General features: G+C 34.2%; 1 protein-coding gene across 1 annotated transcript; it reads right to left on the reverse strand.

Moving 5' to 3' along the window:
* Positions 1-270: 270 nt before the first annotated feature.
* LOC149561384 (uncharacterized) lies at positions 271-1,713 on the reverse strand. Its single transcript, XM_089827807.1, has 5 exons — positions 1,373-1,713; positions 1,207-1,300; positions 980-1,031; positions 616-884; positions 271-489 (listed from the first exon to the last, which is right to left on the reverse strand). The coding sequence occupies exons 1-5, from the start codon at positions 1,711-1,713 to the stop codon at positions 271-273; spliced, it is 975 nt and encodes a 324-aa protein (XP_089683933.1).
* Positions 1,714-15,510: the final 13,797 nt, after the last annotated feature.

Below are 15,510 nucleotides of genomic sequence, written 5' to 3' on the forward strand. Positions count from 1 at the left end.
TCGCTAACAAAGAATCCCCAAGTTGGGGAGCTAAGAAGTGATGGGAGGATAACCATCCTAGGAATCTGACATGAACTGGGCTTCCTGCCCTCTCTTGTAGATCCAAAATAAACCATCCTTAATTAGCATGGCCCCTTTCTTAAGGGTTTCCCGTATCATAGATCCGTTCCCCACAAGGGGGTACCTAGAAATATCAAGAGGAGGGATTCTTGGGAGATATTTTTGAGAAATAATCTTGGCCCAACTCTTATCTTGCTCATTACATCATTGCTAGTAAAGTTTAGCAGCCAAAGCTTCCCCAGTCAAAACCAATTGCCTCAAGCCTAATCCACCATATTGTTTTAGGCTACACACCACTTCCCATTTAACCAAACTCCATTTGGAGGACTCCAAGCAACCAGCCCATAAAAATTGGCACACCACAGAATCAAGATCTTTTACAAAGCCCATAGGAGCAACCTGGAACATACATCTATAAATGGGCAGAGCCTGCACAAAAAACTTAATCAACTAGACATGACTAGAAAAGGATAGCTAGGGATGAGTCCAATGATTAAATTTCACTTGAAATTTATCCAAAATAATCTGCGAAGACTCTCTGGGTAGTCTACTCACCGAGGTGGGAATACCAAGATACATCAATGGCAGACTCTCAATCTGAAATCTCAAAGTTTGAGCAATCCTTTGCTCAATAGGGCTCGGAGTGTTGAAGAAGAAGATAAAATATTTTCCTTCATTAATTTTGTGACCAGAGGCAACCAGGTACATGTCCAAGACCCTTCGAAGATTAGAGGCCTCCCTCATAGTGGCCATCCCCATCAAAGCAGTATCATCCACAAATTGCAAGTGAGTTTTTGGAGGTAAGGCATCATCCCACTTCCAACCTTGAATAAGAACCAATTCCACATTTCATTTAATCCATCTCCCCAAACCTTTAGCCAAAAGAATAAACAAATAAGGAGATAGAGGGTCTCCCTACTGAAGTCCCCTCGAAGAGCCAAAAAGCTCAGAATGACTCCCATTGATAAGCACTGAGAAAGAAACTAAAATAACACAACATCTAACCCATTGTATCCAATCTTTCACAAAGCCAAAAGCACTAAGAACCCACCAAAGGAAGGACCACCTAACTCTATCATAAGCCTTAGCCATGTCCAGTTTGATAAACATCACTTTTTCTTTTGACCTAGCCATAGAGTGGATAACCTCAGTTGCAATGACAATCCCATCTAGAATTTGCCTACCAACAACAAAACCACCTTGCTCTTCAGAGATCAAATCCACAAGCCCCTTCTTCAACCTGTTAGCCATAAGTTTAGAAATAATTTTATAGATAACATTGCATAAAGAGATGGGTTGAAATTGGCTCAACCTTCCAGCCCCCTCCATTTTGGGAATAAGAGCAAGAAAAGTAGCATTGAGAGCCCTTAACATCTTCTTATTGTGTTGAGATTCATGAACCACTACCAAAAGGTCAAATTTGATGATTTCCCAGAATTCTTGAAAAAACTCAATCAGGAAACCATCCAGACCTGGTGCCTTCCCCCTCTTCATATTAAACACAATCCCTTCAAGCTCTTCTAGCAAGATATCCCTGATGAGCTGTTGATTCATATCTTTAGAAACAAGAGAAGGGATACAAGAAATAATTTGCTCCTCCTCAAGAGACCCCCCTTGCGAGTCCTCATGAAAGAGAGACCCAAAATACTGCATTGCCTCACTAGAGATTTCTGGGAAGGAAAAAAGACGGTCACCCCTGTCATTTACCAATCTAGTAATTCAAATTGCCTTGGTGCCTAGCTTTCACAAAATTGAAGAAAAAAGCGATATTTTTGTCCCCTTCTTGGAGCCATTCAATCTTAGCCTTTTGTTTCTAGTAGAATTCCTCCCGCAATTCTCATTCTTCTATCATTTTCATAGCCTGAGCCTCATCTTGAAGCAGATTAGTTGAGAGCCCCTCCTCCCTAATTATCCTTGTAATGTCATCTAGATCTACTTGGGCCAATACCTTTGCCTGGAAAACATTCCCAAAATACATACGATTCCACTGTTTGAGCTCAAATTTAACATATTGAAGGAGTTTAGAAAAGGCATACATTGATGTGCCATATGCTGGTCCCCCCCTCCCCCACCAGTCAGAAACCAAATCATTCAGTGATGGATCCTATAACCACATGAGTTGGAACTTAAAAGAAGGCTTACAAAGCACTTGAGTTGATTTCGTGGTTAGCTTAATAGGCCAATGGTCCGATCCTCTCTAATCCAAGATCTCAGAGCAAGAAGACCACATCCCTCCAACCCAATAACAAGAAACCAAAAACTGATCTAACCTTTCTGCAATCTAAGACTCACCAACTTGACAGTTATTCCAGGTAAACCGACCATTGTTTGGTTTGATATCAACAAGATTCAAGGTATTAATATTGTCTCTAAGTAGCAATTTAGAGGGCTCCAATCTTCTAGTACCACCATACTTTTCAACTAGCTCACAAATAGCATTGAAGTCTCCTGGCATAATCCAAGGATGGAAAGGCATCATACTAGGAATCAGCCTAATGTGAGACCACAAAACTTGTTTATTATGTAAGTCAGTAGGAGCATAAATATTGGAAAATAATATGACTTCCCCTGTCTCCAGGCCAGTAGATTTCATAGACATAGAGGACCTAGAAGAAAACAACCAAAGAGGCTATATTCTTCTAGAATTCCATAGACAAGCCAGACCCCCAGAAGCTCCATGAGCTCCAATGCTCTGAATCTCCCCATCTCTCCACAACTTAGGCATCAAACCTTGCATATTCTCAATAGATAACTTAGTTTCCTACAAAAAAAAACAACAGGACCTTGCCTTCTGATTAACTCATGAACTGCTTTTTGTCTAGGGCCACTGTTCAAGCCCCTTACATTCCATGACAGAACAATCATTTTGAGGGGCTTGAAAAAATAGAATTCAAAGGCTTAACTACCCCTAACTCTACCAAATTCTCACCAACAACTTTAATCTTTTCCATATCCTTTTTTTTGCTAGGTTTAGCAAATTTCGCTACCCCACCCTTCTTAATGTCTTTCTGGAAAATGCCCAATTTAGGTAGAGGCTTAAGCTTCACTACTGAGTCTGAGCTATGTTTCCCCCCATAGACAAAGAATCCACTCCTACTTTAGTAACAATAGCCAAAGGTTCCTACCTCTCAGGGATACCTCTTTGCTAATTTATTTCCAAGTGCTAACAATCCTCCCCCTGTGGATCAATAGAAGCCTCAAGACCAAGATCCTCCTGAACTAAATTCGCAAGCCCTTCATCCAAGTTGATCAAACCTAGGTTCACCTCTTGTTGGCTGAGCTCATCAAATACTTCAAACCTATTGAATGTACCATCATCATACTTTTCATTAAAAGGCCTCTTTCGACCCCTATTTTGATATTGAGACTTGACCAGTATAAAGCCATCAGAAGCCCCAACCTCTTCCAAAGAAATACCCTTTCCCTTATCAATTGCAGGAAGATTGCTCATAGGCTGTGAAGGTTGGGTCTCCCTAGTCTTGAACCTTGGGCACCTCCATTGCAAATGGCCATATTCTTGGCAGAGCTGACATCGAAAAGAGAGGGTTTCATAGTCCAATTGTTGCATCCAAGAATAAGAACCCGCACACATTTCTATTACATCTGGTAAAGGCTTAATTAGATCAATTTCAACACAAATGCGTGCGAAATTCATTACCTTTTTGCCTAAGGTTTGCGAAGCCGTCCCTATAGGATTACCAAGCACAGAGGCCAATAGATGCAACACATCCTCTCGACAGCATTCCACCGAGAGACGTGGTAAATGAACCTACACTAGGACATGGTTTGGAAGTTCCTCTATAGGGTTAAATCTAGCATGCCATGGCTTGATAAATAGCCCTACCTTATTATGAAAATAAGGCCCCCCCTCAAATATCCAATTGCGATCAGCAATGCAATTAAAGGTAACCATGAAATAATTATTCGCTAATAACATAATCTCCATTTCCCCGTCCAGCTCCCAAGTCCTTTGAGCCCAAACCTCCAAAAACTACAATGACACCCTCATCCCCAAAAACTTACATTATAACGAGTGATGCAAAAAATACTCAACATCTTCTGCAATCATCGTAACTAGGATAACCAGTTTTTGCCTCTCCTTACACCTCTCAAGACATCCATTAGTCTTCATAATCCTTGATCCATTAGATGGCCCCAAATTAGCATTCCCAGAATTTGGCACAAAAAAATTATTATCAAAGGTCTTCATCCCTTGATTCAAAGACTTAGAGCCTATTGCTGCTCAGAAATCCAAGTGAAAGCCCCTCACTAATCTCTCATCCTTGGAATCTGCCATTATGCTAGGGCAACAAACCCACACCAAGGAGAAAAAGAGGCAATCTGACTCTCACCCAAAGTTGAAATCCAGCAAAACCCTCACCAACAATTCTTCCTTCCCATGCAGAAAAGAAGACAAGAGGCAGGGAGCCAATAGGTCACTAGCAATAGAGACCCCTCTCCCCTCGTATACAGCATAGAGATAGCACCATGTGCAAGCTTTGACCCATGCACCCACCAAAATCTCTCCTTCCCATTGCTTAGCCCAACCCCAAATGTAGGAGCATGAGCCACCCAAACGAAACCCACAGACACTAAAGACCCAAGCACAGCACCAGGGGAACAGAGAGCAGATGGAGCTAGGGCATGGGTGCCCTAGCTCAAAATGCAAAACATTGCCATCGTCGCTTCCTTGTAAACTCTACTCCCTTATTTATTATTTTTTATATGAGAAGTCTATTTTGTCAACAACTTTTGTGTAGGTTAATTATAACATCCTCATTCGAGGTTTCACATCTCACTACTCAACAATATAATTTGTCTGCAGCTTTCAAGAGGGCGTATTTTTCTCTTAGTGTTCACAAATGTCAGTTTTGAGTTTTCTTAAAAACATTTTATATCAAATATAACATTAAAACCAATTACATCAATAAATATCTTGTCTATCACCTAACTTTTAATACAGTGTAGTGATTTAATTTCCTCGGGCATATTTATTATTTATGGGTGATTGTTATATAGATTATATCCAGCATGGAAATTGGCCCCAGGGTGGCATCATAATTGATGCGCATCCACCATACTTGAAATTACAATTAAAATAAGTTGGAATGTAATGAATATATAAAGTTTGTGTCTATCTATAAATCTCACAACCCAGGCCAATTGGAATGTGCCCAAGAAGAAGAACAACTAGACTAAATAGAGCAAAATGATTCATGTGGATACAAAGCATATTGTATTTCTGGCGATCCCATGGGAAGGTGAAAAGTAGTTGGAAGTGTTGTCGTTGGAGTTAGAAATGCTATTATGCCACTCCATCCAGAAAAGCCTCCTCTTTCACATTTCCCCTTTTGATTTCTCCTCTCATAATATATTTTACGTGTTAACTAGGGAAATTCCATGTTTAATGGTATTTTTGGGTTTGTATTTAGGTGGCTCAATGAGGTTGACCGCATTGTCAAGCACTTCAAATTTGACTATCAAGGTCCATGGTTGTACTATTATTAGGCTCAAAACTATTACTAGAGTAAGAAGAGGAGCTATTAGTCTTGACTATTTTTTCTTGATATGTTATATAGTATATTTATTAATAGAGTAAAAAGGATCATTCCTACTAGGGCCCAAATGCCCAAAATCATTGAGAATCTAGACAAAAATAAACCTTTTCCCCTATTTGAGCAAGGGACTAGGAAAATAAAATATCAAAATAAGAATCCCTAAATGTGTATATTGTAGGGCCAACATTTCTCATTTCATTGAAACCAATTGCCCAAGTATTCCTTCTCCTCTGCTAGATTGATCAACACAATTCATAAAATTATAAGAATGTAGATTAAAACTAACTTCTTGTCTACATGGATAAAAACATTCATAAAGGATACATTTCCAAAGCCAAAGTTTAATTTGAAAAATACCAATTTGGATGCTACCAATGTTTCTCTTGGCCTTATCAGTGTCATTTCTCACATATAATATTGGAATCTATCCACATTAGGTTAAATTTTTTGTATATTTTACTCATTTTTTAGTATATTTTACTCATTAATGATTTTTTTGGTTGACTTTCGAGGAAAAATAAAATTATAACTTAAATCACTCTTAATATAATTGATACCTACAATCATTTATTTCAAACATACAAGATAATGGCTAACATAAATATATAGTATTAATACCCTAATACTATGTATAGGTTTTTACGTTAGATTATTAACATGTTATATTTAGAGATTCCAATAGGATTAGGGTTGAGATTATTGTTTCTAATTTTCATTAAGATTAAGGTGAGAGTTAAGGTTAGGATCGGTCTTCGTTAGGAGTATAATTAGGGTTTAAGGGAGTATTAGTTTAGGTTAGTAGTATTAGTACTAAATTTAAGGTTAGTATAAGATATTATACATCATCATTAATAGCATTATTACAAATAATGTTCAAACTCGATCATATTTCACTAGAATGTTCGATAAGTTGTGTTAGATACAATTCTAAATTAGTTAAAACTATTTTTTTTAATTCCTGAATTTTCTTTTATATTTTGATTTCATTTGTTCTCTTAAGTTATTATATTTATCTTTAATGTTTACAATTAATCTTTATTAACAATTATTATATTTGATAGTGATCACTTAAGGTAGTAGATAATTATGAGGAATTTGAAACTATATTTCTTGACAATGTTTTTTCTACATATTAAAGTACATTATACAGTTTAACAAATCATGGTATTCAATCTTAAAGAGAAACATGGTTATCCTATTTACATTAAAAACTCTACATTTCCGTCTTTATTTATTAGGTAAATACTATTATTTACTTAATTGTTTATATAGAAGTTAAATAATTAAAATTAAAAATTTGAATTTATTAAATTTTTATGTCACTCACATTTGTATTTGAACCCTTTCAATATGAAAATAGAAAAAAATGAGTTACATTATAGATAAAATAGGGAAATGCAATTAATGATTTTAAAAAATATAAAGTATTAATACCCTAATACTATGTATAGAGTTTTAAGTTAGATCAGTAATATGTTAGATTTAGAGATTCCAATAGGATTAGAGTGAGATTATTGTTTCTAATTTTTGTTAAGATTAAGGTGAGAGTTAAGGTTAGGATCGGTCTAGGTTAGGAGCATAATTAGGCTTTGAGGGAGTATTAGTTTAGGTTAGGAGTATTAGTATTAAATTTAATGTTAGTATAAGATATTATACATCATCATTAATAGCATTATTACAAATAATGTTCAAACTCGATCAGATTTCACTAGAATGTTCGATAAGTTGTGTTAGATACAATTCTAAATTAGTTAAAACTATTTTTTTTAATTCCTAAATTTTCATTTATATTTTGATTTCATTTGTTCTCTTAAGTTATTATATTTATCTTTAATGTTTACAATTAATCTTTACTAACAATTACTATATTTGATAGTGATCACCTAAGGTAATAGATAATTATGAGGAATTTGAAACTATATTTTTTAACAATGATTTTTCTACATATTGAAGTACATTAAATAGTTTACCAAATCATGGTATTCAATCTTAAAGAGAAACATGTTTATCCTATTTACATTAAAAACTCTACATTTCTATCTTTATTTATTAGGTAAATACTATTATTTACTTAATTATTTATATAGAAGTTAAATAATTAAAATTAGAAATTTGAATTTATTGAATTTTTATGTAACTCACATTTGTATTTGAACCCTTTCAATATGAAAATAGAAAATAATGAAGTTATGTTATAGATAAAGTAGGGAAATGCAATTAATGATTTTTAAAAATATAAATATTGATACCCTAATACTATGTATAGAGTTTTAAGTTAGATCAATAACATGTTAGATTTATAGATTCCAATAGGATTAGGGTTGAGATTATTGTTTCTAATTTTCATTAAGATTAAGGTGAGAGTTAAGGTTAGGATCGGTCTAGGTTAGGAGTATAATTAGGGTTTGAGGAAGTATTAGTATTAAATTTAAGGTTAGGATAAGATATTATACATCATCATTAAAAGCATTACTACAAATAATGTTCAAACTTGATCATATTTGACTATAATGTTGGATAAGTTGTGTTAGATACAATTCTAAATTAGTTAAAACTATTTTTTTAATTTCAAAATTTTAATTTTAATTTTGATTTCATTTGTTCTCTTAAGTCATTATATTTATCTTTAATGCTTATAAATAATCTTTACTAACAATTACTATATTTGATAGTGATCACTTAAGGTAATAGATAATTAAGAGGAATTTGAAACTATATTTCTTAACAATATTTTTTCTACATATTAAAGTACATTACCCTAATATTATGTATAGGGTTTTAAGTTAGATCAGTAACATGTTAGATTTAGAGATTCCAATAGGATTAGGGTTGAGATTATTGTTTCTAATTTTCATTAAGATTAAGGTGAGAGTTAAGGTTAGGATCGGTCTAGGTTAGGAGTATAATTAGGGTTTGAGGAAGTATTAGTATTAAATTTAAGGTTAGGATAAGATATTATACATCATCATTAATAACATTATTACAAATAATGTTCAAACTTGGTCATATTTGACTATAATGTTGGATAAGTTGTGTTAGATACAATTCTAAATTAGTTAAAACTATTTTTTTAATTCCTAAATTTTTATTTTTATTTTGATTTCATTTGTTCTCTTAAGTTATTATATTTATCTTTAATGTTTATAATCAATCTTTACTAACAATTACTATATTTGGTAGTGATCACTTAAGGTAATAGATAATTACGAGGAATTTAAAACTATATTTCTTAACTATATTTTTTCTACATACTAAAGTACATTATATGATTTACCAAATCATGGTATTCAATCTTAAAGAAAAATATGTTTATCCTGTTTACATTAAAAACTCGACATTTCTATTTTTATTTATTAGGCAAATACTATTATTTACTTAATTACTTATATAGAAGTTAAATAATTAAAATTTTAAATTTTAATTTATTAAATTTGTATGTCATTGACATCTGTATTTGAACCCTTTTAATATGAAGATAGAAAAAAAATGAGGTTATGTTATAGATAAAATTTAATAATTGGGATTATGTTTTGTAGCAATTAATGAAAGATTAATTTGTACTACAACATTTTATTTATTTATTTTTTAATCAAAAAGTGAAATAGCACTTATATAATATATTTATTAATAAACTAGTTCAAGGGCTCATCAGAGAAAGAACTAGCAAGAAAACTCTAAATCATTGCCAAAATACAAAAGTGTTAAAAGTTGATATGTCATAACAGGCATACCTAAAACAAAATACAATTTCTTTGCACATGATATATATCAATACTCAATAATGATCAAGGTCCAATTATGCCAATAAACCTCTCCTTCTGAAAGATTTAACTAAAATCAAGAGAGCTTTAAACATCCTGTCAAATTGGAGCATTTGTGAACATGCACAAAGAATGTGCAAGCTAATAGCCATGTGTCGATCAAATATAGTACTAGTTTCTATTAAGCTTCATTCATCTTCTTTGTGTCCCAAATATGGCACTCTGCTAAGCATGGGAATTTTGAAAAAATAAGCTCTAAATGGCAAGATTCAAATATGGAGCCTTCACAACCAAGATTAGCTAGACAATCAGCTAGTTTGTTGCCCTCCCTCGGAGTATGAGAGAAACAAGTAGCTTGAAAAGAATCAATTAAATACCAGCATTGTTGAAGGATATAGGCTAGTTTCCAGGTATGAGAAGATCGTGAGAGACAAGAGTTTATAATTATCTGAGAATCACCTTCAATATGGATGGTGGAAACATTACATCTCTTTTCCAAAATTAGACCTGCCAATAGGGCTTGAGCTTCTGCAAGGTTGCTAGTACCAACTGGTAAAACATCTGCTTTGATTGCAACTACTTCACCTTGCCAATTTCTAATACAAGCACCCAATCCTAACTTACCGAGGTTCCCATGAGAGCAACCATCAAAATTTAACTTTAGAAAATTTCTAGAGGGGGGAGACCATTTTACATAAAGCTGATCAGATTGATGATTAGAATTCCAGTTTGCAGAGAAACTTGGAGGTAACTTAATTTGTTTTCAGAGTTTTAGAAGAAGATAATCCCAAGTAGAAACTGAAATATTATTCATACAATTGAACATATTTGCATTTACTCTTTCTGAAATTGCATTCTCAATCCTATCTAGAACAGATTCTAGGTTTGATTTTGCATTGCAAAAAATGATCTTGTTACATTCCAACTAGATGGCCCACACCACAGTAGCTGGGATGCACTTCCAAATACTAGAAAATAGAGATCTTGAGAATAGAATTGGCCAAGATTGAAATAGGTCCCAAAGACTGTTTGGCAAAGGTAAAGAAATTTGAAGCTTGTTCAACACAAAAACCCAACACTCATAAGAAAAGGAACACTGGAGAAGAAGATGATCTATAGATTCTAGCTCCTTGTTGCATAATTTACAAATAAAAGATTCAGTAATACCTAGCTTGGACAACCATTCACTGGTGAGTATTCTTTTTCTAAGGGCTAGCCAAGCAAAACATCCAGCCTTAGGCAACACAGTGGAGTTCCAACAAAAGAAAAAAGCTCTACACTTCTTGCTTGAATTATATGCTTGTCGAAGACCATATGAACCTTCCTTGACTAAATAATCACCACCTTTGGTTGGGGCCCATATAACTATATCTTCCCTATTAGAAAGAAAAAAAATTCTTTCAGTAAGAGAGTCCCTCAAGGAAAGAAGACTTGGCTAACTAAGAAGATGTGTTGGAGGTTCTTTCTAGAGAACCCTTCTTGAATGAATTTCAATAGCTAAAACATAGTCCCAAAAGGAGGAGCCCCACTCAGCTTTTAGGACTTGGCATGCTTCATCCAACTTTTCTTGTCTGCATAGAGGGGGAAATCCATTCCATGAGTCTTCCCAAAAATTTACTTTCTCTCCACTATGAATTTCCCAAGTAACATAATTACAAACAATATCCTTTGAAGAGATCATAAAATTCAATATGGCTAAACCTAAAGGAGGATTAGACACAATAAAAATTCTGGAAGGACTTGGAGAATCTAAGTATTTTCCTTGCATGATTGAACACCATTTTGCATGAGATTTTGTATACATTTTCCACACGAGCTTACCCCCAAAAGCCTTATTTCTAGTAGCAATATCATGCAACCCCACACCCCCAGATGCCTTATCATGAGACATTTCAAGAAAATAAACAAGAGGAAGCTTCTTTTCATCTGACAAATTTTCTTTCCATATAAAGTCTCTGATAATCTTTTTAATTTTCAAAATTGTAGAAGAGGGAGCATTGAGAATTAACAAGTAATAGTTTGGGATAGCTGTTAGGACAGCTTTAACTAACAAAATACGGCTCGACAAAGATAACCATCTAGCTTTCCAAGTAGAGATCCTAGCCCTAATTCTGTCAATGATAGGAAGCCAAAAAGTTGTCTTGTTTTCTCCCATAAAAAAAGGAATTCCAAGATAAATGGATGGGAGGTGATCCACTAGGAAACCCAAAGTTGAAGAAATCCTCGGAGCTACTGCATCATTAGTGTTGAAAATGAAAATTTTGGATTTGTTGGCATTGATTCTCTAACCAAAAACTTCTAAATATAGATCCAAGGCATATTTAATATGGTTAGCTTCCTTTATATTTGATGTACCAAAAAGAAGAGTATCATCAGCAAATAGGGAATGGGTAACTGTAATAGATGTACGAGGAATCAAAATTCCTTGCCATATGCCCAATTGTGAAGATCTATTGATGAATCTACTGAAAGAATCAGCCATAAGAATAAATAAAACTGGAGATAGTGGATCACCTTGACGAATCCCTTGAGAAGAGGGGAAAAAACCAATTGACTCTCCATTAATAATGACTGAAAACTAGGCACCAGAAATACAAATTTTGATCCATTTGCACCACTTATCTAAAAAACCAAATTTGGAAATAAATTTAAAGAGGAATGAAAATCTTACCCTATCATAAGCCTTCATCATGTCAAGCTTGATCACAAAACTAGACAACTTACGAGAATTGATAGAATGAAGAGTCTCATGTGCAACAACAACACCTTCCCATGTTTCTCTTCTTGGCACAAAACCACCTTGATCTAAAGAAATGATATGAGGAATAAATTGCTGCAACCTCATGTATATAGCTTTAGTAATCAATTTATAAATCATGTTGCATAAAGAGATAGGCCTAAAGTTAGCCAAAGAAGTTGGCTGCTTAACTTTTGGAATAATAGCAATATTAGTTGAATTGAAACTCTCGATCATCTTGGCATTCCTTCTTGACTCTTCAACCACTACTAATAAATTAGAACCAATAAAATCCCAACATTTTTGATAAAAAAGAGCTGTAAATCCATCAAGGCCTGGGGCTTTGTCAGGTGGGAATGAAGATACCACTTTTTTAATTTCTTCCAATGTGAAAGGGGCAAGCAACATCCTATTATGATCTACTGTAATAAGAGGGGGAATACAATTAATAAAATCATTAATCAGATTGTCATCAATAGTGTCCAAATGAGGGGGATCCAAGAGATTTGAAAAAAAGTGAACACCTTCCTCCTTAATACCATTGTCATCTTCTATAAGATGCCCAGATACTGAGTGCTTAATCGAAAAAATAGTGTTAACTGCCCTTTTAACTCTAGCAGTTTCATGAAAAAAAATTGTGTTCTTATTGCCATCTCTTAACTATAGTTCACGGGACTTTTGTCTCCAATAAATCTCCTCCCTATTGCAAAGCTCCTCCCATTATTTTTTCAAGGATTTTTGCTCATGATATAAATCTGGACTAAGACCTTTTTGAATGATGATTGAATTTACCTTCTCAAGTTTTTCTGAGACATCTTGTTTTTGCTTGAACACATTTTTAAAAACCTTTTCATTCCACTCCTTGATCATTGCTTTCATGTAACAAAGCTTTTTAGAGAACTAAAGCATCTTAGGGTCCCTAAAGGTTGGAGCATTAATCCACCAATATTTTAAAAGTATAATAAAATCAGGATGCTTGAACCACATGTGTTCAAACTTAAAAGAGCTAGCCCGATTAAGACGTTGCGATATATTGTTCTTTGATATCAATAACTGGACTGGAAAATGATCTGATACAGAAAAAGGTAAGATTATAGATTCAAAACTATAACTCAATAGCTTCCATGATTGTGAAAACAAGAACCGATCCAGTCTCTCAGCAATTTCTAAAAAACCAATACGTCAATTAGTCCATGTGTATAATCCATTATCAGGAAAAATGTCACTTAAGTTATTATCTTCTACAAATGAAGAAAAATCTTGAATAGTTCTAATGGGCAGACAAATTCCCCCTTTCTTTTCAGACATTGATAGTAATGCATTGAAATCCCCACCCAATATAAAATTCATTTCTCTTTCTTGCTGAATAAGATTCGTCAATACAACCCAAAGGTTCCTCTTATCATTTGTAGATGTGGGACCATATATGTTGAAGATAAGGAATTTCAAATCAAAGTTTTCAACTTTTAGCAATTCCCAATTGGAATCTTGCCCAATAAGAATACCATGAATACTTTTAGCATTCCATAAAATTGCTAAACCCCCAGAGGCCCCATGCTCCTCTATATGAATTGAAAGCCAATTAGTCCATTTAGCCACTGTCTTGTCAAAAACTTTCTCTGATAATTTAGTTTCTTGAAGAAGAATAATATCTCCTTTTGTAGAATCTAGCAACTGCTTGATCCTACCTCTTTTGTCAGAGGCATTGATACCTCTGACATTCCATGTAATGATTTTCATTGCTGACAAGGAGAACCTCTCGTTCTCCTTGTCAATATTTTGATTGATAAAAACTTATTATCAAGAGTGGATTGAATACCAGCATCCACTTCCAATAATGTCTTTCCAGATTTCGGCTTTCTACCTCTCTTTTTTGGAGTCTTCAACATTGTAGAGACAGTAGTAGGGGATTGATCTAGTGACAAATGTATTGAGAAGTCAAAATACCCTCTATCTATGTTATTGCCATTTTTTTGAGAGCTTTCTGATTCTTGATCAGTCAGATTCATCACATCTGCATCATTAAATTCATTCAAAATGTGACCTTCTTCAGATAGATTAGCCATCCCCAATTGAGATTCTACACACTCATTGATCTGACAATAATCTAAAGGATGCTCCAATTTATTTACATCATTCATGATCTTATTAGGATCTAGGACTATTACAGAGGAATGCTAATTGATTACATAGAATTAATTTAAAAATTTTAATGAATCAAATTAACATAAATGAAATAAGAGAACAACAAGATTAAGCTGATAGAAGAGACAATGAGAGAAAGAAGACACAAACAATTTGATCTCGGAGTTCATCCGTATGGACTATGTCTCCGGGTCCTGCTCCAATAGGGGGACCAATCCGATTATCTCCAAAAATCAGGTACAAATGTTTACAAAGTCATTCCTTTGAAGTACAACAACATCACGTTGTTTCAAAGTACAGGAATAACACTTCAAAAATCTCCCTTACTCTCAGCACTTTGACGTTCTCTCCTTTTTCTGAATGCCCCTAAGAGTCTCCTAAACCCCCTTTTTATACATGAAATTAGCCAAAATAAGGCTATAATTTTCTTTTACAAAAATAACCTTTTAATTAATTCCCCCCTTTGAATTAACCTTTAGCCATTCTTGAAGATTCGGCATCATGTCAATTTTGGGGTCAAAAAAACTAATAACCTTATTTTACTAAGGTTGGCAATTTTCTGGATAAAGTCAAATAGAAAATCATGCAAATTTTTTAAGTGTTAAAATGGCGCAGCGGTTAACGACATTTTGTGGTTACTACCGGTCGGGGGTTCCAACCCTGCCGGCGGTCACCTTTACTTAAAAAGGGGAAGCTAGTTAATGGTTAAATATAAATGGCCGCCATTGAATTTTGAAATCTTTGCTTGGTGTAGTGGTTGAAATGCAAATTTTGGAGGTAAATGGTCATGAGTTCAAATCTGACCATAAACTATTTTTTTCCACCTTTGCTGACGTCATGATGACATCAACTATATTCATCTCTTACCTCGAATTTCAAAATGCCATAACTTCTATGTACGGATTCCTTTTTTGATGAAACGAACACTGTCGGAAAGCTCTCGACGAGCTCTTTATTTTGAAATCCATTGTTGACCACTTTGGAGATGATTATCTTTTCACCTTTTTGATGACCTTCATTCTCGAGTTTGACCAACCTTTGACTGACCATAACTTTTGCATATGGACTCCATTTTTGTCCATTCAAATTGCATTGAATTTAGAATTTCAAGAACTTTAACTTGATGCTGATTATTGGAGTTTTGGAGATACTTCAATTTTGACAGAAATATCCCCCTGGATCAATTCATGTGATGGGCTACTTCAAGATTAGTAGATGCTAACAATTTTGGTTGGATGAGAGCATTCAT

Source organism: Cupressus sempervirens, chromosome 4 (genome assembly GCF_028749045.1).
Source record: "Cupressus sempervirens isolate cs-2001-9-10 chromosome 4, ASM2874904v1, whole genome shotgun sequence".
In the NCBI taxonomy this organism is placed as follows: Eukaryota; Viridiplantae; Streptophyta; class Pinopsida; order Cupressales; family Cupressaceae; genus Cupressus; species Cupressus sempervirens.

What these genes read in the sequence shown, in the direction of transcription:
- LOC149561384 (XM_089827807.1), bottom strand. Translation starts at nt 1,713, where the DNA reads ATGCAGTATTTTGGGTCTCTCTTTCATGAGGACTCGCAAGGGGGGTCT. An exon ending in GGCTCTTCGAGGGGACTTCA is followed by an intron (nt 885 to 979) that starts GTAGGGAGACCC and finishes TTCTTATTCAAG; the next exon opens with GTTGGAAGTGGGATGATGCC. An exon ending in ATCTTGGTATTCCCACCTCG is followed by an intron (nt 490 to 615) that starts GTGAGTAGACTA and finishes TTTTTTGTGCAG; the next exon opens with GCTCTGCCCATTTATAGATG.